The sequence below is a fragment of the Cibotium barometz genome, chromosome 58 (genome assembly GCF_041138505.1).
Source record: "Cibotium barometz isolate CiBa-2024 chromosome 58, ASM4113850v1, whole genome shotgun sequence".
Taxonomy (NCBI): Eukaryota; Viridiplantae; Streptophyta; class Polypodiopsida; order Cyatheales; family Cibotiaceae; genus Cibotium; species Cibotium barometz.
Genome location: NC_141103.1, coordinates 16,269,309 through 16,294,823, shown reverse-complemented (window position 1 = coordinate 16,294,823; position 25,515 = coordinate 16,269,309). Strand labels below are relative to the sequence as shown.

Here is a 25,515-nt window from a genome sequence, read left to right as displayed (position 1 = left end):
TTTGAAAGTTTGGAGAAAAAGGACTTCCGTTTCCATACAGAAATTTGAGCAATCCCTTCATGCAATACATGGAATAATACACCAGTAAATTAGACATGTGTAAAACCTATAAAGCATTTAATAACCTTTTTTATTATAAATACATCCTCAGTCATTCCCACGTATAGACCATGGCTGGATGGCTTATAAACGTGATCCTTCGATTATATTACAACCAAATTGACATTTTTAAAAGATAAGCACCAAATATTGCTTAGAATATTATCTACCACCTGCTTTCTGCGAGTCCAATTTTGTGGCTCGACTGATTAGGTTTTGATACTCCAAGCTTTTGGCCCAACCATCAATTTCTCGGGCTCTCAATACAGGAAGCGGATGAGATAACTGTCGTGTTTGTGCATTTCTGTACCAAAGAAAACTGAATTGAATTGAACCTGCATATGGCTGCTCTCTCTCTCTCTCTTTCTCTCTCTCTCAAACACACATATGCCCACACACATGCTTTCCTAACTTCATTTAAGAGTAAATGCCATATCTACAGCTCCAACAGCCACCTCAATGCCTCCAGATCTAGGCCACCAGTAGGATTGTAGCTGAGGCCATGGCTGAGGCTGATACCACAACAAAACTGAACCAGCGAAACTCAAAGGGCTTACTCCATCTGCACTAGTCAACACTAAGGATGATATTCCAGATTTGCAGCACCATCTTTAGTGGTGTTCTATTATGTTGTTTATATTTCTTCATTTCATAAGCACTTTGTATTCTAGTCGAGACATTATAGAGTGTACGTGTACCAAGAGCAAATTTTTCCCACTTGTGCAGTTTGCCACTCAGGCCACACATTTTTTCTAACTACTTTACGTACTTTCATTCTAGTTCTTCCATTTTCACCCAGACAGTGAAATAAAGGTAGGGGATAGCTCAAGTGGTGAAGGTATTTGCCTAGGACCAAGAGGTCATGGATTCAAAACCCCCCTTGGTGCTTCCTCAGCGGCATCACCTACGGGCGGTGGAAAATCAGTAACTACGGGAGGATCTTGGGCCACCAAGGCCAGTCCAAAAAAAAGGGGTAGGGGAATCGGATTGTGGTTTGCCCAATTGATCATGCGCATCATCCACAACAGGAGTGTGTGAATTGAAAAACTGGACCTTACAGAGAATTGGAAGCCACATGAATGAATTGCCTTGTTGAAATTGTGGTTGCATGCAAAATAGCTTGGTTCAAAGGGATGTATTGTCTTGCCTTTATGTCCATTTTTTTGCATCAACATTTTCTTGTTTCTCCGGGTTTGCTGGTGCAACTACCTCAAACCCATGGAGGACCCCTTCATACCTTTGCTTGCTCATCTCTGACTCCTAAAAATACAGAATGCAGCACACACACATCAAATCATGCCACCGTAACAAACCACCAGTTTTACCTGAGATACCATCCTAAAGGGCTTGATGATGCCTTGTCATAGGAGTGTGCTTGTTTGAGGAATGCCTCCACATTCAGTTGCTTTGCCAAGGAAGGGCTTCCACCAGACAGTTTCATGAGTACTGAAACAACAACCTGAAAACAACAACTTCCAACTTGAGAAATTGCAAAATCAAGAGAGAAAGTAAGAAACAAATAAAGGTTTACAATACATGTTAAGTTTGTGTGTATAAGTGAAGAGTGTGAATTTGGTTTGTGTATAAGTGAGAGTGTATGTCTATTAAAAAGGGAGATGCATATGTCATTTCCCTATAGCCTAAACAAAGCATAATAAAAATGAAAAAATAAATGAGAACTATGAGGATGCCAGGAAGCAACCATGGACAGTGAAGATGTGATATGTCAAAGCCAACAATAGAGTGACATGAGGAGGATCCATAGTAACATGAAACGATTCGTCCGTTTCGTCGTTTCGAAGGTTTCGTTTCGTCTCTTTTGGACGAAACACAAAGATTTCAAAATGACACTTCTTATATACACATACCAAATTTATAACATAGCCAACAAAAAGATGAAGATGCATTTTTTGGGACTAGTGGGTATGAAATTCATGATTTTGGGAGTAGGTTTTTTGGTATTTTCAAAATTAGGGCAAGAAAAGCAGAGGAAGAGAGGAGGAAAGAAACAAGTTGGAAGGGAAGAGGGAGGTGAGAAGAAAAGGGAAGGAGGTGAGAAGAAAAGGAGAGAAACTTGGAAGACAAGAAAAGGAGAGAAAGAGGAGCGAAGAGGAGCGAAGAGGAGGGGTGGACCGTCGAGGAGAAGAGAGAAAGAGGAAAAGGGAAGAGGAAGAGGAGGCGTGGAGAAGTGAAGGAGCGAAAACCAGGAGTGGACGAGGAGAAGAGGTGGAGCAAAAAGTTGCGGCCGAGAAGAAGCGTCAAATGCGTGAAGTGGCAAATGGGCAGCAAACAAGAACGGAAACGACGGCAAAAATCGCATTTGCAAAAAAAAACCTTCCGCCCTTTTTTTTAACCTCACTTTACATTTGGGCGAAACACTGTTTCGATGGGCAGGTTTCGTTTTGTTTCGAAACGTTTCGTGCCAGAAACGTTTCGTGCCGTTTCGAGAGGGCAAAACGGGTTTTTATGTTACTATGGGAGGATCCAAACTCACGAATTGCCTATAGTAGCAATGAAACGTGTTTCATACGTTTTTATGAAACGAAACGTTTCATAAATGTTTCATACAGCCTCACCATTATCCACATTGATTTGGGCGTTTTTATTGAGTCAACTGCGGTCTTCACAGTTTACGAAAAAAAAAATTCTATCTACACCTGGGATTCTTGGCACTTTTTCTGGGGAAAAAAAAGTCACGTTTTTTCTACTGACATTTTTTTTACTCCTCAAGGCTGGCCACGTGTTTTTTTCTCTGCTGGCTGCATGCTTTTTCTGCCCCCCACCTGTACACAGTATCTCTCTCTACCTGCCAGCCTGATCGGAGCACCTTTGTTGCTTCTCTTCTCCCACTCCCATGCAGCCCTACTTGCCGTACAGGCTGAGATCTTCTGCACACTGCAGTCCTACAGCTGGCGGCCCATGTTTGAGTGTTTTCCCCACACATGCTGACTGTGTGTGACTGTAGGCAATCTACAGGCCTACACACAGCCCACAGGTCTTGAGAAAACATAGCACAACACATACACACAGTCAGGTTCTCAAGAGAGACGATTAGGGTTTCTACATGCCCATACCCCAAACGCCTGCATATCCAGAATTCAGCAGCATACACCCTCTTCCTCATGCTTTCTCCTACCCTCAGGACCATACACCCTTGTGTGACACAGAACCATAAAAGCACCAACGCTTGAACCATAAAAGCAACATCAAGAAAAATCTCTGGGCTTCGCAACACAATTCCTATGATGCCTGACCCTACTGGGGTTAGTATTAGGTACGTAACACACCAAAAGCCTATTTACGTAACACAGCAAGAGCCTAATTGGCAATGGCTCAAATCCCCATCGCTCCACACAATCACTCAGATATGCCTCTACAGTTCATCCACATATCTTGGCCATGAGACGACCAACTACAACAGTCCAGTAGTTCTATCGATTCATTGGTTCCACCCCCAAAACACACACACCACTCCCTTGAGAACATGTATTATGATGTATTCCACCCAGTTTTGGGGTAAGCCATGACAACAAATAGATTCATTGAAAAGCTCAGCTAGAATAGGTGCGAGGGTCTCACAAACCTGACTGAACAACTCTCATTGAAGGCTCACATGGTCTTTTGATTTACCACTTTTTAGTCTCTAGATAGCTTGGGTTGATTCAATAGTAGGGCAGATTTGGTGGACCGGAACACATAAGAGGAACATGTCTGTGTAGGCTTGCTACATGGTTTCCTTTCCAAGAAGCAGAGCCAAAAATCTTAAGCTCATAAAACCTTACAAACTTTTGATTTCCACTCTATAAAATCTTTGAATCTGAGGTGATCCAACATATCTTTTCAGTAAGATGTTTTCTTTGAGCTTGGAGATTATTTATTGTGATCACCACTGTCATGTCCTCCACACAATCCACTCCATCCTACTTTTAAGGAAAACATCCACAACCTTACATGTCACTTCGTCAAGACGATCTGAAGTCTTTCCTTATTCAACAAACAAGACTTTTCTAAGTACAGAAAAAAATACCTTAAAAATTACTTCCTAAAGCCACTGCTAAAAAAGCTTGATGGTTCCAAATAATATCAAAACTAATCTCAGTCAAGTAGGACTATGACCAAAGCAATGCCAGATACAACCCCATCAAGCTTACTCAAGTATGAATCCATCAACTTTACAATTGAAATTTTTGGGCATGATTGCTTTGTGCACCAGATGTCCAAAGATTCACAAATGCTTTGTGTGACTGCCAGATGTCCAAAGAACCACAAATGCGTCTTCTTGGGAAATAGCACAGAGTTCAAAGGTTAATGACTTAGGCATAGAAGATCATAGTGAGAGATGTTTCTTTCAACAGGGAGCCCCATGAGACGTGGAAGAAGCTTTCCTACCCCATACCAATGATGGAGGACAGTATTTGTCTTTAGCAACACCCTGCACATGATTTAACTTTGCTCATGGATAAGGATGATGAGAAGACATAAGATCCTAGTGTAGGAACTTTCTTAGACACACATACACACCCCACCCACACAGAAAGCATCCTCTTGTTCCTGATCTTGTAGCTGAGTTTGGTCTCATGAACCATATTCTGATTTTTAGATCTCGAAAGGATGATAAAACATCTATCTATATCCATCATTGAAAAGTTTAATGATGAGTGCCGAACCCAACATGTGGAACTACATGGGCTGCTAAGATAAGAGAAAATTGACCTAGACAGACATTAAGAGAATGACAGAAGCTGACCACCCAAAAAAAAACCAAGCTCCAAGATATTTTTGCAAAAGACCGTACCTTTGGATCTTGAGTGACAAGAAGTGCAGCACGATCACAGGTAAGTTCAGCTGCTCTCAACCATCTCATGATCTGTTCCTCCAAGGTTTGGGCAATTATAACACCAAGTCCTGCATACAATTAGGCTTCTCACAAAACATTAACTTCAAAGAGACTACCACCAGCATCAAATTCCTTTATATATTAAACAAAGAATTGGCATGCCAACTAACCGGGTAGCGAGTATGCCCCTAAAGCAAGGATGTTAGCAAAGGTCAACCATAATCCATGGTCGCACTTCAAATGGCCTAGCTCGTGTGCTACGACTGCCTGCCATTCTAGCCAACAGATCACCAGCTTGCTCAAAATAGACAGTGCTACAACAATCTTTCCTTGACATAAGTTTTAGAGTCAATGAGAGATGCTTTTTATTAAATGCAGACCATGGACATGCACTGTTCAAGTTGTGCAATAAATGCTAAAAAGACACAGTGCATACCCTTAATGCCCCAGCCCTTTCTCCATAGCTACAAATCTTCTGCAGCCAGTGCTCTCAGCTCAAAAGCATCAGTCCTATAGACTCTCCTCACTTGCCTCTTAATCTACCCTAGTCAGTTATAGTGGATCCCATTATGAGTGGATGTAATAGGACAATCTCTGAACTAAATCTATAAACAATGCCCTACAGAATCACATCACTACTGTCATTCTCAGTTCAAGTGGCAGTGCCACACATCAGACTCACTTAGTCCTAATAACTTGCAGGAGTCTTCTCCTGTATGCAGACATTGATCTCTTATTTTTTGTACCGTATTTCATATTGATAAGAGATTCTCATGAAAAATGCACTGCTAGCCAACATCATATGGGTATGCCCCTGCACATCCTGTTCAGCAAGGCCAAATCATATGAATGAATCTCAGCACCTCAAATGCATCACTCTTCCAAATGCATGTAAGCAAGAATATGGGCCAGGGCTAGGGCCAGATAAGCTGAGATCAAAAGGACCTAACATGGGCCCTGTTCAAGGGAGGAATAATGGCCATAGAGTGCAGACACCAAGGGAATGTACCATCTCGAACCTTGGAATCCAAAAATTTGCCATTGGTTGTGTGAGCAGCCGGTGATTCCAACCTTCCTATTCCAAATCCACCCTCAATAAAAATCATGACGCTTGTATCAGTTGAAAATTGTATTTCTTGGGACCACAAAAGTCCATTTTCACTCTGGTCACATAAATCTGATGTCCTACCTAAACTTCGTGCATACTCTCCCATCCATCACCATTGGGATGCCAAGCTCGTCGGAGACCGAAAAGAAAGAAAAATTTCTACCGTCCACAAAAGGCAACAAGGGTCTACAACACAGAGGTAATCAATATACATAAACTCACTGAGAAAAAATAAGGCATACTATAGATACAGGATGAGAACATGATTACTAATGCACATATTGCCACTCGTGACCTAAGGTGTTTAGATATAACCACCCGTCCTCAGACACTACAATAAGTTCCTCCAAATCAAGGACAGACCAAGTAGCAGCTGTATGTCAAGTTCCGATCCTGGCTGCCTGCATCTGGATTCTGCCTAGCTATGGGTGGATGCCTGATTCTGGGCTTGGGGCATTTGACTCTCACCCTAGCAACATCATCATCCCAATTCCAATATGTGACATGCTGAAGGTATCGTGACAAAACAGAAGACTGTTCCATCACCCCAAAGTAGGGTTCTCTGCATTCTTTTCCTGCTATTCTCTATACCCTCTGAAAGAAATAGGTGATGAGTGTCTCAAAGATCAGTAGTCTCCCTAGCGGTTATCAAATCCTCTCACCTCCAGGAGGTAGATGCCTGTAGATCTCTGGTCCAAGTGCTAGATAAACTGTGATAAAGGTCCAGAACCCCTTTGTATGTGAATTCAAATTTGTCAATTCCCATCTTAGAAGTATGGAAAGTCATCACCTTCATCACTGCTGAGATCATCTGAATATCCTTTTGGTCATAAAACATCTCAAGAGCTAGCAATTTCTCTCACAACCCCTCTGCTGAGGAGAAAATCAGCACAATATCCTCTGCATACATTAAGATAGAAATAAAAGCCTATCCCAAAAGAGATCCAGGCCCTCCTGATCTCTCAATAAAATCAGCCACCTCATCATGTAAAGCCCAAAAAGAGTCTGAGATAATGAACAGCCCTTTTAACTCCAACGGTGCTTCTAATCACCTCATATTCCCTCAGAAGTTCTCACTTTCACAACCCCTCCGCTGAAGAGAAAATCAACACAATATCATACATTAAGATAGAAATGAAAGCCCATCCCAAAAGAGATCCAGGCCCTCCTGATCTCTCAATAAAATCAGCCACTTCATCACGTAAAGCCCAAAAAGAGTCGGAGATAATGGACGGCCCTTTTAACTCCAGTGGTGCTTCTAATCTCCTCACATTCCCTCAGAACTTCTCACACATCTAGTAACCTGTTCATAAACTGTAAATATAGTGTCAGTGTGGAAAGTCAAGCTCTTGAAACAATTCAAAGAGCTTCTGCCATGGGAAGCCTTTCAGAAATTCAGAAAGTAGCAATAGAGTTTTTGAGACCTGGCATATGCCTCCTCATAAACAGCCCTTCACGTGAAAATATGATCCAAGGTGGAATAACTGTATCTGAAACCAGCTTGGCCTTTCGCTCCCATTTTCTGGCTATATCTAGAAGATTGCTAACAATGGAATCAAGAGCAGAGGCATAGTTGGTCAGGTACGATACCGTACGGTTCGTACGATACAACACCGTACGGGAAAATACGGTACGATATAAATTGTTTTCTTGTCGTGCGATAAAATACGGTGTTTTAAAAAAATACTTATAAACTTAGGTATTTCCAATTCCAAATATGGAGTATTTTAAAAAGAGGGGAAGCACCATAGTACAAAGGAAGCTCAAACAGCCATAGATAAGCAAAAAAAAGACCATTAACTCCCCAAAAAAAAAGGAAAATTGTTATTTTTTTAAATTCTGAAAAAATCCGTATGAGTCCGTACAGTATCATGCCGTACAATATTCCGTATGAGAAGCCGTCGTACACCGTACGGAAACAACCCTGAGCAGAGGCATATATCTTAGTTATTGTGTAACTCGCCATAGTGGTTCTATGGTTACTTTACTCCATAAAGTCACCAGCCTCGTGAATAGGATTATGGTGTTGAGACCATGTACTAGTGAAACCCTCAAACAGCCTCATTAGAAAGTTGCGCTAAGATCGGGGCAATTCTCTTCCATCCATAAGCTAGTCCAACATTGGTCTTTGGCTCTCCCATTGTGCAGCTTCTTAACGGCCTTACCCACATTAGCGGTAGTGGACAAAGAAAATGTAGAGGGTCTTGAACTGCCTGAGAAATGAAGTGGTGGCTGCTTTGAAACCTCAAGATGTGGTTATGTGTACTTACTCCAAACTTGAGGACCACTTGTTTTGGGAGTTGAGACCTGTGGATAGACTGGATTAGTGACACGAGAAAAGGAGTTCAGTGCAGCTTGATGATTCAGTGCAGCTTGATGATTTAGTTGTGTTAAGTACAGGAATTTATCCTCAAGCATGAGAAAGCGAAGGATCATGCTAAGAGCATCATATGGATGATCGTAATATATACCTCTGGGCTACCACTTATAAAACTTGTGTGTGGCTGTTCCATGTTGCTGTTCTGGGACTGCACCAATCAGGCTGAAACTCATGTAAGTATAATCAGCTCCTATCAATAGATAGTGTACACAAAGATCAAGGATGTGTAAGATAAAGGAAGGTGATCCTGTAACAGGATCGACTTTGCTAGATTCTCCACCATGGAGAAATCATGTAAGGTCTCTACAATCAGGCCGTCTAGGTAGCCCACAAGCTTGTCCAAGGTCTAGCAAACATTGTCCACATAACATAACACTTTCCTTGTCTTCAGGAAATCTTGCTATCCCAGTCTCCTCAGGTTGTCGCTCCAATGCTGCCAAGTTTCTCATGCAAACACGTGCTTGTTGAACATTGGCTGGAACAGAAAAGTAAAAAAGCTCGAGGAGATGCTTGCGGACAACTTCTATCAGGACTATGTAAGAGACGGCAACTCCCTTGCAATAAAAATGAACCCTACTACAACAAGAAACATACTCTTCAAAAAGATTCAGGTCATAACCAAGCACCATGTGAGCCTTCACTTGAAAGCAACGACACCATATTATTTCCCTTTTCTACTTACCTTGGAGATATTATTTCCCTTTTCTACTTACCTTGGAGTGTCCCTGATTGCTCCGTTGATGCTATCTCCCACTCTCTATAACTAGTTATGTGTCATAATGCACTACCATTGATGATTCATGAATCACATTAGCCTCATCCCCAAGCTCCTCTAGTATAAGGAATATGTAATCAACTTCTTTGTTGAACTCGCTCCGATCTTTAAATCCGTAGCCTCCATAGCGCCATTCTTGGAATCTACTTGCTTCTTTAGTGTAGCGGCCTTTCTTGATACAAGAAGATGCTTTCTTTCCTCAATACTTGACATCATTGCTTTTCCCTTCGAATGCAACCGCACTTCTCCTTCCAGCATGAAGGTCAAAGACGTGCCCTCATCGCCTACTCTTGAAAATCCATGGAAAGCGACCAACACATTTGCAAGGTCTTTTGAAATCACTCGATCCCAATGACCCCCACTTGATCATTGATTGTGTTGAGGAGGCTGAAGCACATTTTTTTCTTCACCGTCAACCATTCCTCCAACTCAAGTTGAGTCTCCAAATTGAAAATCAAAGTCAACTATATCATCTTGTTCATTCCTTTACCATCAAACCATATCTAACTAGGTTAATTACCAAATTGAGAATCCTTGACTTTGTAATCTCTAAGCGTTGCAAATTCTCCAAGCTTCTATGCACATTAAGTATCCTGGAACCAGCCTGAACATGCTATTTTTCACAAAACTTGAGTCCATTTCTTTACTTGCAAACTTTGACTTTGTTGGGATGGGTCGTGCATCATTGTTCTCTCCATCCTTAATGGCTTTACGCTCTAGTTTTATTCTGTTGGTGGCTCGCAAAGTTCATAACAATTCAATGTTGTCATCAATTTGAATTTTCATTGCTAGTATTATTTCAATCCATATTATCATAGAAGGGTACATGGAGAGACCTTGTTGTTCATTTGGTTGACTAGCTTGTGGATAGGATACCTCTTTGAACCTGAATGGCAGTCTTGTGCAAATCCGAAGCCTTGATCTTTCTAGGTCTCCTTAATTTACTACGTCATGAAAGTACCAAATTTTGCATTCTTTTTCATCCAGCATTGCAATGCCAACAGAGAGAGACATGTTGATGCCAATAGAGAGAGACATGTTGATGCCAATAGAGAGAGACGTATTGGTGTAGAATAGACTTATAAATGGTTCATACAAATATAGTTGAAGGGTGAAGTGTGCAACAAAACCCGTTTGCTAAGCATTGCTTATAAATGAACTCGAAATGAGAAACCATTGCTTGAAGAATGGTCATCCTAGCAATCCATGAGAGAAGCTTCATATCATCGCCACAATTCACAACGTGTGTTTACAAGTAGGACAGCATAGTTCATATTCAGAAATGTGATCAAAATACAGAAAAAGCTACCAATTGAACCTTGTCGACATTTTCCAATACAGCCAACCAATGCAAAAAATACTTGATCTCACCTGGATCTCTGATGGTGTTAGAAGTTCTACAAGACCAGTGTGAAGAACTATAAACGGCTTGCGCCCGTTCATTGCCAAAGTATATGCATTAGGTGTCGGGTTCTGCCGAATGTACAGTTCTGGAGCCTCCAAGTTCAGAATTCGTGCTGCCTCAATCAAAAGATTGTGCAACTCAGGAAGCTGTTACCCGCCAACAAGTTTAGTTTTGAGCATTAGATGATAGCTAATCAGGCACTAAACCATTCAAATGCTGCATTTCAGGACCAAGGAGCTTTCCTTGGTTCGAATTTGGAATCCAATTGAGCTTAGCTACAAGGAAAGAAATACCTGCTCCTCACTAACAAGTATAGACGTTCCTATGTTTTCTAGCAGCATCACTTGTTCTGCAGCTGGTCCTGTTTTCAACCAAAAAAACTTTCAATGCAGTGCTTTGCAACAGACTGAAAGCCACACAGATCCACACATTTAAAATAGCATGCTTCTTAAGCAGGTCTGCTAAATAGAAAATACAAATTAATTTTGATTCTTGAGCTTGTTCAAAGATAAAAAGACCACATTGACCTTGAAAATAGAAACACGTCACTCTAGCATTCTTTATAGCCGTAGGATAGAAAGCTTACCCAGTATTAGTTTTCCTAGCTCATTCAATCCTGGAATAGCTCTTAATAGCATTGTGTTCTGCATTCAATGATGACAATGACAAATTCTCACATTCCAAGGAAGAAGCTAATAATCTTTCTGACAATATGAACCTGTACGTACATATATATGCGTATGTGTGTGTGCATGCATGTGCGTGTGCATGTGTGCTTGCTTGTAACATAGCAACAAACAAACTTAAGGTGAGGTATATCCACATTTTTTGAAGGGCTTTAAACAAAACCGCATCACACCTAGTATACAAATTACTTTCGCCACTCTTAATATAGAATCCTAGTATGTTGTTTTAGCTAGAAATTGTCCCTACGCCTTTAAAGGTAGACTTAAGATACATACTGGCAAGCTCCTACAGGAATACTCAATCTCATCTTGCCTTAACACCTTTTTCTGTATTTAGCGGTAACTTAAACCTTGACAAACAGAGACTAGATATTAAAAATTTCTATGAGCGCACTGTCTGCCACAACACTATTGTCATGAGTTTTACATAGCATGCGATTACAATGGACAGAATAAAGTGCTAATGGAGGAAAATCAAAATAAAAAGTGTTTTGTTTATATAATATAAAAGAGCATCACATGGTTCCAAAGCACACCTAAAATTCCAAATGGGTTAAGCTGTGCCTTTCATAAACCTAAAAGCCTAACTCACCACTCCAACAATAGAATAACATGATATAGTGAACATAGAATAGCTGCTGAAACAACTAGACTGCCATGTAGCCATGGATGGCTGACCGACAATCAAAAGATGTGCATGTTAGTAGGCCTTCTCACATCTTGACATAGGTGTCATAATGTATTAGTAACATTGCCTTTGAAATGTAACATCCGGTGTTGATGACCAAAACATTAATGAAAAATCTATTATTGTCACGTGCATCCCGTACTTGGATGCCACGTAGACATATCTGTACAGAAGGTGCAGGACCTGGGATGGTAAACTGGTCCCATGTGAGCCCAGTCCGGGACGAGTCAGCCACGGTTCCATCCTGGTCGTCCGAGGTCAGGTGTGCATTGTCCTGCACATGAAACAGCACCCGGCCCCTATATCCATGCGCCTAAGTGCCCAGCCCAAGTATGGAGTCTAGCGCAGCATTAATTAGGATTTTATGCTGTAATATTCAGTCGTGGAGTATTTTGGGACAGCCGGACTGACTGCCTTTTAGCCAGCCAACTGCTGTCCAAGAAGGTTCAGCCAGTCTTTTATTTCAGTATTTTACATCATTCTAATAAAAGCAAATACACCATTCGTGGTGGGGGCCCTACAGAGGGTATTCGGGACCCAATACTGTGTCCTCTTCTCCCTCCCTCTCTCTCTCTATTTTTCTGCACATCTTCATTCAGTTTTGTGCGTTAATTTCGTCGCGACAAGTGTGCTGATTTCTGAGCATTGAAGTTACCGATCTCCCCCGACGTTTCAGTGGTATCAGAGCCTACTTCAAGTGTAAAGATTCAGCAAGAAACTAGAATTTTTTCTCGCTCGTGTGGTTGGTTTTCAGACTCCGGTGGACTACCCCTTTCAGAGTGACTCTTGTCCCTCGAAGGACGGTTGGTTTTCAGCCTCCAAAAGTCTCCCACACACGTAGTGGATAGTCAGATTGCACTACGGAAAGGAAGTGCGTTTTCCTGCTAGGGCGAGCTTCAACGGCGCGAGAGACCAAGAACCTTGGGACCAGAGTGCACCACGCAGCCCCGCTAGGGCAACAGGCTTAAGTGTTACAGAGATGTTCCAGCAGATGATGCGAGCAATCGCAGACCAGACGACCAAGTTGAAAGTGCAGAAGGCACAGATCCTAGCTCTGGAAGAGCGTACCCGTTCTCCAACGCCGCGTTTTCTATCTCCTCCTCCCTCTCCTTCCGTATCCCAGATTCCAGATCCTCTACACAGGGACCATCTCAAAGGGTCACGACCGCAGCCGAGTTCTTTGCTTGAGTTGTAGATGCATGCATTGGAGATCCGACAACGTGAAGACGAAGCCATGCGACGCGTGGAACATGCGCGTTACCTTGCAGCTTTGGACGCCAGATTGACACCAGCGACGCCCTGGAATCATTTTCTCAAGAAACTGAACTTCACTAAGTATAATGGTAAACTCGACCCCACAACTCTTTATTCATGGTTGCATCAATTTGAAGCTTACTTTGGCGCAGTTAGAAAGACAGATACTGACAGAGTGATCTTAGCCAGTTGTTACTTGGAAGATGAGGCCATTCCTTGGTGGACTCAATGGGCTCATGCCCACACCAGATTAGGTATGGCAGCTTATGTGTGGGACGAGTTTGTCCGCAACCTTAAGCAGCGGTTCCTACCGCCCCATTACCTTGAGCAACTCGAAGACGAGTTCAAGGGAGCGCGTCAGAACGCACAACCGGTCCTTTAGTTTGCCAATCGAATTTCGACTTTATGTTTGCAATTAGGCTTATCCGATTCGAACAAGAAAGGGAAATTTTTGTATCGCCTTGACACGCAAATCCAGTGGGAGGTGCGTATGTTTAGGCCAGCCACCTTCGAAGACGCACTCTCGCTTGCGCAGAGTGCAGAAATGAAGCATAATGGTGGCAAGCCCAAGACTTCCCAGCCAGCTACTCCCAAGGCTACCGCCTAGGGGGGGGGGGGGGGAAGGCCAGAACCAGACGGGGCCTTCCCTAGGATAGCACGGGAGCCTCTGGCTCCAAGAACTCGAATAATGCGTCCAAGCTTACTCCAGACCAGAAAGCGGAGGCAAGTAAGACAGGTGGCAAGTTGAGTGCTGAGGAGATTTCTCAGTACAAGGAGGGTAGGTATTTCTTTTGTCATACAAAAGGACATACTTCTCGGGAGTGTCCTAAGAAGACTACCGCTCCAAAGACCGCCTCCACAGCTTCCGTGGTGGTGAGCCCAGCTCCCACACAAACCCCAGTGGCTGCCCCTAGTTCTTCAAATCCCAATGCTTCAGTTGGAGCAATCATTAGCCGGGAGCTCGAAGATAAGCAGAAGGGCGTCCATGACCAAGAGTATGAGGGCAACGAATTGCTCAAGACCTTTGGCTACATAGGTGGCCAGAGAGTCGTCGTCTTGTTTGACAGCGGCAACACAGAGGATATGGTCACGGAAGAGGCCGCTCGGCCTGCCCGTTTCGTCCTGACTTCGGTGGACAAACAAGTTGAGGGTTTTAGCACAGGCATGACAACGAGCGTCAAGTATAAAGCTCTAGGTGCTAAATTAGTTATTCAGGGCATAGAATTTGTGCGTGATTTTATGGTTGTCCCAAATGTAGGAGCAAATATAATTTTTAGGCATTCGGTGGTTTCACAAGTTTCTTCCTAATATCAAGTGGGACAAGCACACTTTCCAAATTAATCGGAATGTGTCAAACGCCCCAGTGACCATTAAGTGTGAGCTTGAAATTCCGAACTTTCCGCTCATAAGCCACTTGCATGCTAAGCGAGCAATCATGAAAGGCGCACATTGTGTAATGATATACATCCAGACGGCCCAAACGGTGGCCAGTGCTTCCGAGAAGCATTCGACTCTCCATGAAAAGTTCAGAAGATTTTTCTTCAAGACAATCTCCCTCCCGAGATCCCCTCGTCCAGACCGGAGGACCACAAGATTGACCTCCTCCCAGGCTCGGAATGTTGGGTAGAAGGGAAGCTAGCCTGCACACACACACACACACACACACAACCTCAAGCACAGAGAAACGTGAGTGCTGGAAAAGATGTACTCAATAATGATATGAAATGAAAGTACAAGTGAGTACTAAAAGGCCTAGGAATAAGTGCCCAACACACATAAGTGTGTTCACACGGGAAAAAACCTGTGTCCAGTCACAGGAAAAAAGTGCCTGTGAGTAAGCTGGGTTCACACCTGAACTAGACGGGAGTGGACATGACCAACAAACCCCCCTCAAGTGGATGGTGTGAAGTTTGAACGGGTAACAACAGGGTGATAAAGCTATGAATGCTGCCCTGCACTATGCTCCACAGTAAGAGTGAACTGCAGTGCCAATGGAAAAAGCAAGCACTATATGACGGGAAAAAGGAGAATCCCCAATGACATAGCGCTAATGCTAGAGCACAGTAGTACATAAATGCATCACCAGAAATGCATGGCAAAGATCATATGGACATCAACTGCATCAAATCAAGAGGCATCGCATAATACCCCCTTGAAGGCAAGTACCAAATGCCAAGCTGAACTACATGTAATCAACATCAATGCTCTGTAACTGCACCAGTGATAAGCATAAGAAGAGGTAGCAGATATACGCATGTGTAAAGGCAACACGATCCAGAAGTCATGCCTGTGAGACATGCAATGTAAGCTGCAAGAGGGAAACTCATCAATGGAGGATCCGATGAGGAAAAATCAGCAATGGTAGGGCTGATAAAAGTAAAAATTCAGCAATGGGAAAAGCTGAAAATGGGGAGAAAAAATGGGGGCTCGAGGCGGGCATCAGCCAATGCTATGAGAGGATAGGTAAACTCTCAGCGATGCCATGATCAGTGGCATGTATGGCAAGTGTAAAGAAGCATAATCCCAAAATGAATAATATACATGTGACATCTCGAAACCATGAGAGCAAGCCAACACTGGCCAAGTGTGTAGAAGGCACTCCCAGTAAACATCACATGTGAGAAAGTGACAATGTCAACACTGTAGAAACAATCCCGCTGCAAGGGAAAACAGCATAAAAGGCATCTCCAGTAGACATCACATAAGAGAAAGCGTCTAGCATAGACCAACATAAGGGTCAACAAGCATAAGTGACCATGAGGCATCACCAACTGCATGTGGGCAAGTAAAATCCCTCCCTGAAATGCATTTGCCAGACAATGCATACCATGGAGTGCAGACTATAAAGCATAGCCATCAAAAGCAACGGCATCAAAAGACATCTCTGCAAGTGATGAAGATGTAAGGGTCAAGGCTGACACGTGTAGCCAAATTGGCCTCATCTACACCTGTGGAAGAAGAAGCCAGCTTCTTCTTTTTTTCACACTCAATACGCTTCCTGCATTCCTCTATGGTGTGCCCTGTTTTCCTGTAATAATTACAACGCTTTTTCTTTTCAGGTTTGTCCTCTGTCTTGGGAGGATCCGATGGGCTAGGTTTAGGCCCAGATCTATTCCCACGAAAGGGAGCACCCATTGCTGACTCAGCAGACATCATGTTGTTCTTGTTGGAACGAGATTGCTCTTCACTGAGCAAGAGAGTCACAAGGTTGTCAAAAGTGACCGCATTAGGTGCATTGCCAGCGAACAACCGCAAAGAGGTGCCAAATGTCTGATAAGAGTCTGGCAAATTACGCAAAACTGTCTAAACAAGATAGCTATTTGTCAAGACCTCATCAATGTTAATGAGCTGCTCTCGTAGGTCTTTCACATGCGTAAGGTATTGATCGATAGAGTCACCTTCAAGCATGCGGTCAGTCTCAAGCTTGCCCCGAAGGTAAGCTACACGAGCCTCATTGCGACCTGAATACAACGCCGCCAAGGTATCCCAAGCACCCTTTGCAGTGGTGCAAGAACAAATGTGCGGAATGATATGCTTGCGGCACGAGAGAGCAATCAATGCATGGGCCTGAGCATCCCTAGCATCCCAAGTACGCTGCTGCTGAGTAGGAGGAAGACGAGGAGGTGGACTTGCAGGAGGATGAGCGGGAATCACTTCACCTTCCGCTGGAGCAGGTGCAAGAGGACGCTCCTCAGCGCCATCCACATATAGGCATACATTCTTGGCAACCAATACATGACGCATCATATAACCCCACATAGGGTAGTTATCCCCATTGAGCTTGTCCTCTTGAGATAGCATTCCAAAGAGATCATTGTTATTGTTGGCCATGATAGCACAGTAAATCTGTCACAAGTCACCACAAGTAGACAATGCCAAGCAAAACCGTAAGAATGCGGGAGATAAATAGCACGATAATCAATGGACTGAAAGGGAACTCCTTCACCACGAGAAATACATAAGCATGTCCCAAATCTGCAAGTGTACTGCACGATGATGCAAATCTATCAAAGTGTCCACAATGGCATACATATACTGCAGCAAACCACAAATGTATACATGTGCCGTGAAAAACACAATCAGCTGATACCTGTAAAAGCTGCAAGTGCTCAAATCCTGGCAAATCAAAGGTAAATTGGTCGAATGCTCCAAAAGTGGGCTCAATGTAGAAAAGCCCTAATTTTTAGGCAGTCAGTTAGACCAAATCTGAACCGGATCTGCACCTGTAAATCTGCTAATGCGATTGTCACCTGTACCAAATGTTGGAATGCATAAGTGTGTTCACATGGGGAAAAAAACTGTGTCCAGTCTCACAGGAAAAAAGTGCCCGTGAGTAAGCTGGGTTCACACCTGAACTAGCCGGGAGTGGACATGACCAACACGGAACCCCCGAGCAAGTTTTCGTATCGCCTTTCCAAGGCAATGGAATCGGAGTTGGACCACCAACTCCAAGCATTGTTGCAATCTGGCTTCATCCGCCCCAGCGTGTCGCCATTTGCAGCACCGATCTTGTTTGTTAAGAAAAAAGATGGGTCTTCTCGTTTGTGTGTCGATTATCATGCACTCAATAAGCTGACTATCAAGAGTAGATTCCCGATGCCTCGAATAGATTATATTCTCGAGAGACTGAATGGAGCTAAGGTGTTCTCGAAACTCGATTTAAAGAGTGGGTACCACCAGGTGCGGATTGTGGAGGGGACATTCCCAAAACAGCCTTCCGTACGGAACAAGCCCACTATGAATTTGTGGTCATGCTGTTTGGCTTGACAAACGCCCCAACTACATTCAACCGCATGATGTTACAAATGTTCTGGGATTTAATTGGAAAGTGTGTGTTCATATTTATGAACGACATGCTGGTATTTTCAACTACGGTTGAGCAGCATGACATTGATGTGGAGAAAGTTCTTAAGTTGCTGGAAAGCAACGAGCTCTACGCAATGAGAAGAAGTCGGAATTTTATTTGTTCCAGATGCATTACCTGGGATACATAATTAGTGCAGAAGGCATTCAACTTGATCCGGCTAAAGTGGCCGAGATTGTCAATTGGGAAGTACCTCAGAATGCCACTTTCTGATACGCAATGGTTGACTTTTCTACAAAGGCCGACTAAGTGTCATGAAGTCGTTCAGGGCAACTCTTCTCCATGACGCCCATGACGCCATTACTGGTGGTCATAGGGGCATGAATTCAACTTTGGAGAAATTGGAACAGCAATATTATTGGCCAAAGATGAGGCGAGGTGTGTTTACATATATACAACGTTGTGATATTTGTCAAAAGGTAAAGCTCCTCATGGAAAGAAGATGGGTTATTACAGCCCTTCCTGAGGAACCTTTCCAAGATCTTTCAAAGGACTTTGTCACGAATCTCCCTCCCAGTCCGAGTAAGCGTAATACTCAATGCTTAACTACTGTTGATAGATTTAGCAAATTTGTTATGCTTATTCCTTGCAGGGCCAATGTGACCGCCGAGGATGTTGCCCAGTTGTTCATTCGGCATTGGTACCCAATTGGCGGGATTCCTAGGACCATAGTGTCAGACTGGGATGCCAAGTTTACCAGTCATTTTTGGAGGGCATTGTTTGATAACTTTGGTACTAAATTGAATTTTTCCAGTGCATTTCACCCACAAACGAACGGCCAGACAGAGATATACAACCAATTGGCCTTTGATGTGCTGAAGTGTAATGTCCATGATCAGCAAGGTAAGTGGGAATCATTTTTGTCTTTAGTTCAAGCTATTTTGAATGATTCTCTCTTCAGCTATTGGCAGGACTCCATATGAGGCAGCGTTTGGAAGACCATTGCAATCATTTTTGACCAGGACCTCATCTTCAGTACCTAAAGCGAACATAGTGACGGAGCCTTACCAGGAGATTTTAGAGTCAGTAAAAGACACGTTGGCTAAAGTGCAAGAGCCCTACACTCGACACGCTAATAAGGACCAAAGGGATATGAAGTTTTCGGAAGGAGATTGGGTTTATCTTCGGATTATGAAGCAAAGGTTGAGGCAAGTGAGCAAGCGATGCCCAAAGTTGTCTTTCAGGAGCTTCGAACCTTTTCCCATCCAGAAAAAGATTAATGAGGTTTCAATGCAATTGAAGCTACCTCCGAGTTGGACTATGCATGATGTGTTTCACGTCAGTTGGTTAAAGCCATATATAGGTCCGATCCCTTCAGATGTTAAAGACGAGGCGGAACCAGATATTATTGATGAAGCAGAAGTTATGGTTCTAGAACAGATCCCTTTGCACCGTTTCAAGCATGGCTCAGGCCGAAGGCAAAGACGGTTCTTCACGAAGTTTCAAGACCGGGGGACCCACGCAGCGGTATGGCTTGACAAAGAGTTTTTCAACGACTATCCGGCGTTATTGACGGATTATTTGGAGGCTACGCAGCTTCCATCAAGTTAAGCAGAAGGGGATGTCACATGTATCCCGCACTTGGATGCCACGTAGACATATCTGTACAAAAGGTGTAGGACCTGGGATGGTAAACTCGTCCCATGTGAGCCCAGTCCGGGATGAGTCAGCCAAGGTTCCATCCCAGTCGTCCGAGGTCAAGTATGCATTATCCTGCACATGAGGACAAGGTCAGGTGTGCATTGTCCTGCACATGAATCCTTCATTTATTTCCAAGAGTGGAATACGTCCTAAGTGGGGAGGAATGTTGCGTACCTAGCACTCACCCTAGGGGTTAGGGACTAATCCAACAAGGTTAGGGAAGCCCTCAGACTAGGAAAAGAATTCAAGTGGCTAAGGTTCAGATTTAATAAATCCAAGGTTATTGGGTGTTTATGACTGTACTGTTATTTATAGCAACGATAAGCACTATTTAAGTGAGTCTTGGGCTATTATTAATTCATTATGGTCTCGACCTGGACTAAAAGGCTTACTCAGACGATCATGGAGGACGTGTACTTCACCTAATGCCCCCTTCTCCTCTAAGGAGTTCAGGTAGGCACTCCTTGCATTACCTCGAGGTAACTGTCCAACGGATGATGGCCTCTCACCCACCTTTTTCGTGACGACTTTGGAGAGGATATCACTGTGGCCCTTTAAGAAATGTGGGAACACAGGGATAATGCCTTCTTCTCTTACTCATGTCTTATTCACCTTATCCCAGAAGGTGGTGATAAGACAAATATTGGTCAATGGAGACCTATCACATTACTTGGGACTGCCTATAAAATACTTGCCAAGGCAGTAAGCATGAGGTTGCAACCAGTTTTGCAAGATGTGATTCATGATACGCAGAATGGGTTCCTTCAAGGAAGAAGCATCTTTGATAATATCTTCGCTTTTTGGGAGGCGGTTGAATGGGCTAAGCAACCATCCCCTAGCCATCTTAATACTAGATTTTGAGAAGGCATACGATAAAGTTGATAGGGATTTCCTTTAAGGAACTTTTAGATGCATGGGATTTTCTCAGAATTGGATCAAAGGTGTCGCATGCTTGTAACGAGATGCTCACAATAGTGTGCTTGCATATGGTGGTAGAGGTGATCACTTCCAGATCTCTCGCTCTGTACGACAGTGATGCTCCTTAGCCCCCCTGCCATGCCTCATTGTTGCTGAGGCTATGAGCATTTTTCTTCGCACCACTGCTAGAGTTTCTGGTTTGAGTCCACCCTAGCGCAGTGCGGATGAGCTTTTGGACTTTGAGCTTGTCGATGATACTGCTATGTTCCTCGAGGCCTCACACACATGTTTATGTTCCTTTCGGATTGCTTTGGAGGAGTTTCGCTTGGCTGCAAGGGCTCCCATTAATTGGCATAAGTCAAATGGCTTTTGGATTAGTGACTCCCAAAGAGTCAATTGGAGTGCAAAGCTCGGGCTTACTTGGATTGATAGAGGTTGTACTACCAAATATTTGGAGTGTCAAGTTGGGATTGATATTTTGCATGCACAACAATTTGCACCAATGCTTATGAGCATTAGGAAGAAACTTCTTTATTGGAGTTCTAGAGATTGGATCTGGCCTCCAGAGCTTTGGTGGTTAACCAAGTACTCCTTGCCCCAACCTGGTTCATTGCCTCTTGTTGGTGCTTCTCTCATGGATGCATTGGCCAGCTGCGGAGATTGGTCCGTAACTTTCTTTGCTCAGGTTTGGAAGGGGGGCTGAATATTGTAGATCCGGATATACAGTGCAGGGCATTGCTTTGCGAGCTAGCGATCACAGTGTTCCTTCCAAGCACTGAGCCTTGGAAGGATTTTTTTATCTCACATTTCCAGTTGTACACCTCGTGGTGGTGGAGATTGGATGCTCAGTTCACGTTTCATTTTCACCGAGATAGAGTATACTCCACCTTCTTCTCCACTTATAGCTACCGTTATCAAAGCCTAGAGTAGCATGAGACTTTGTTTGAGACAAAGGCTTCTTACATCAGTGGATGAGATTGATAGTCAGCCCATTATGTGGAATGACCTCATTAGAGATGAGGTTGAACGACCTTTGGGTACATCTAGATATCTGCAGTGGCCTGGCTGGGATAGATGTGCATCGACGGTTATTGCTTGGAAAACTTTTAAAAGTCTCCCTATGAAACTATACCTCATGAGTGGACTACTGGCACATTTCACGATCAACGTCATCCTAGGTGGCTAGTGTTGAAGTATGCAAAGGCGAAAGCATAGACAAAAGAAAAGAGAGAGAGAGAGAAGGAGAAACAAAGATTGTAGACAAGATCATTTTATTGATTAGCAAAAGGCTTACAATGGTGATAGCCAGCAATTGAGCATTACAATGTGTGCTTGGGATTGGATATAAGAGTGATAAGGGGAGGAGGCCGTTATAAAGGAGGCCAAGAGCTGGCCGACAAGTGTAGATCAGCCCCACGACTCATAAAAGAAGAGAAAATACAAGTGTGAATAAAAAAGGCCATGTTCCCATAACATTGAGATGCACAAATTCTAACACCCCCTCTGCAGCTCATAGTGTGCAAAAAGTCTGAAGAAGATAAGCTAATGCAAATGCAACCATGGACACTCCATAATTGCGCAATACCCAATACACCTCGGAAAGAGCACCTACCAACCTGACTCCTCGAAACAAAATGCCACCCTGAACAGCAAAGAAATATACTTGGCTCCAAAAACCCACACCAATGTGCAGTGAACTCCAAGTACATAGAATGATGTATATATACCTAGATGAATCCAGGAACATGCCCAAATTCACCTTATAAGAAAGTGCAATTTATAACCTCATGGTAGTCATCCATAAGATAATAAACCATCAACTCCATCATGCATAGTATGGACTAGATACTACGACATCCCCACTAACATCATCAGTGCCCAATAGTGGGTGTAGAACTTGGTATCAATATATGCTCCCACACACACACACCCCACGCGCACACAGCATACATTCATACAAAGGTTTGTGTACTAAGTTTTTGTAAGAGCTCCGGAGATACAGGGCAGACTCGACCATAATGAGCTATCGGAAAAACCACGCCCATAATCCCCCGATAGTGGACTGTGAACACATCACATCCCAAAACCTCGAACAATGAACTCGGAACACATCCTCTCCAGAGTCTCTGCTAGACCAAACAATGAACCTGGAACACATCTAGTTCATAGCTCCCAAAGCTGACCTTGTCCTGCCAGATTTTTCTTGCTTGGAACTCCGACTCAAGTTCCCATGCACCACAAATGGAGCTGCTAATAACCCCCTCTCCTACTCTAGTTGGAAAAACATGGGGGGAAACTATCTGTATAACTAGAGAAGAACACCATCTTGGTCCTTAATACGGCTCCAAGCAACCATTTTATTGGGAGAGATACATCCATATGGTCAAGTTTGCCTATGATACTACTGAGCATATAGTTATGGCAATAGCTACATTATGTTTGGTAGGACTTGGGTTAAAACCCAGATTTCCAGAGACTTTGATGGCTTGAAGGAGACGCAATTGGGGTGCCCGATAGTTTTAAAAGTCTCTGAGAGAGAGGTATAATATCCCCTATGTACGAGGATTTACGGATGGTTTATGTTCTTTAAGGACCTGAAAAGGTTTTGTTTTTTTTCGTCTTATTCCCACGATCATATGCATCAGGATTCAGAAATAGCAGCTTCAGTTGCGCTGGCTCCTTGATACGTAGCTACGTGTTTTGATAGACAGACATAAACCTAATTTCCGAGGCAGTTGATGCAAGTAGCTGGATTCTCCTCCATTTATTTCCAAGAGTGGAAATGTCCTAAGTTGATTTTTGTGCTCATGGCTACCATTCTTAATGGTTACATTGAAGAGTGGTAAAATTTGTCATGCTCTATCTACATTACCTCTAGTTTCATGTTATGGTACAAAACCGAACAAAGCTATGTTTGATCGTCCTTGATACACTTTCAAATAAAAACAAAATTATGAGATATCACTAGGTTTTTTAGCAGCATGTCAAGAAAATGTTAGTTTAAGGTGGAACGCGGATGCACCACATAGAAAATATGATAAACGATGCATTACACATCAAACCATACATCGTATATCTACCAAATTGAAATGATATGGTCCGCATGTATGTGGTCTGCACCTACCCCCTTTGAATTAAGCTCTATGGTATATCTCTACTCGAAAAGGGTGATCTCTCACAAGGATGCACCATGTAGAATCAGGGTCATTGATGGTTTATCATCCTTTCAGAGAATCCCATATCATCTGAGGGTTGGCAGGTTCATACCTTTTATGCAGTAGTTCTGAAAGCCCCATTCTGGGCATACACATAAAAGACTGCATAAATTTGAAAAAAAGGATTAAGATTTCCACTGACCTGTCTATCAAGGGGGTGGCTAAAATCATCCGCTTTGAGGTCAGGCAGAGCTACTGCTGCCCGCAATCTATGCAACGAGGACTTGAGTCTGGTAGAAGTTCCAATTCGCAAGCGAATCTGCGACAGGAGAGATGCAGTGATGTAGTTAAGACATCTCTGTGTGCGTGCGTGTGTGTGGGTGTGTGTGTGTGTGTGTGTGTGTGAGAGAGAGAGAGCTTTTGCTCACCTTCTTCGAAGAGACTAATGGAGGAGCAAAACTTGTTGGGAGGTTCTTGGCGATCGGTGCAGGGAAACCCTTCTTCTGCACGTCCGCACAAACGTTGATGATGTCGGGCATCCATTTCGCTGCAGACATAACGCAGATGTCTTCTCTCTCACTCACCACGGTCTCAATGAAATGTTATCGATGTTGGCTTCTCTCCCACCACAAATGGCCCGCAACCTTTGCTCCTGATTGTTTTTGACCTTTTCATGAAAATGGCAAACAAATCTACAAATCACGAGCTCCATGGTGGCTTGTGGAGCAAGCTCCGTTTACTTTTCAAAAGGCACCTATGGTTTTTTCAAAGGTTCAAACACCTTAGTCGGTTAATAGAAACGCAGAATCCTCATATTTTTTTGTGGTCCTCTCTCTCTCTCTCTCTCTCTTCATTTTTTTTGGGATCGTTGTCCTCGTGTGCGTGTGTGCTTTTCATACCGCCATCAACAGCCAGCAGGTTTTGAACCCAACACCTCATGCACGGGACTTCAACACCTTACCGCTAGGTTGTGTCTCTCTCTCTCTTTTCTATGCGCATGAATCCTCTAATTTTTGTTTGGTCCTCTCTCTCTCTCTCTCTCTCTCTCTCTCTCTCTCTCTCTCTCTCTCTCTCTCACACACACACACACACACACAATGGAGGTCATGGTGGTTGGGGGGGCATGCTAGGGGCGCAAGCATGGGGAGAAGGATTTTATTGATGCTCACTACAATTAAAGCAGGCATCGAGGGTTGCTTGCTTGAGTTAAAGGTGGCTTGTGGGAAGGAGAGGAGGGGGATGGCTACTGCCAGAGTGCAATCTGAGCAAAGGGATGTGAGAGAAGGCTAGATGGAATTCAGGGGCAAGCACCTGGGTGGAGGGGGGAGGGAGACAGTATGATGGAAGGATAGGTTGGGGACAACGTCGGTCGTCAACATGGTCAACATTCTGTTTTACCTTATGAGGATGCATTAAATTAATGCACCTATAAAGAGTATAATTGGTGGGAAGTACAAGATAAAACATACCCAAGGGTTGCAACTATTTCTTTCTCACACATACTCTAGGCCCTTTACACATATATAAAACATGGGCAGCACTGACAATCTTTTAACAACTTTGTAAAGTTTAGTTCACATGTTAATGAGGTTTGATAGTAAAAAAATATCAATCATTTGCATAGTACTATAAAAACCAACAACCTTACATGGATCTCATGAAGCTTTCACATTTGAACTTTTGTAAATGACACATAAGAAAGGCT

General features: G+C 43.3%; 1 protein-coding gene across 1 annotated transcript; it reads right to left on the bottom strand.

Annotated features, from left to right (window-relative positions):
- On the bottom strand, nt 1–24,550 carry LOC147605962 (Peptidase family M48 family protein). Its single transcript, XM_086792392.1, has 9 exons — nt 24,239–24,550; nt 24,013–24,129; nt 11,191–11,248; nt 10,898–10,965; nt 10,571–10,750; nt 5,107–5,203; nt 4,895–5,004; nt 1,425–1,558; nt 1–403 (listed from the first exon to the last, which is right to left on the bottom strand). Exons 1-9 carry the CDS (start codon nt 24,365–24,367, stop codon nt 262–264), a joined length of 1,035 nt encoding a protein of 344 aa, XP_086648518.1. The 5' UTR covers nt 24,368–24,550; the 3' UTR covers nt 1–261.
- Between the last annotated feature and the right edge of the window lie 965 nt (nt 24,551–25,515).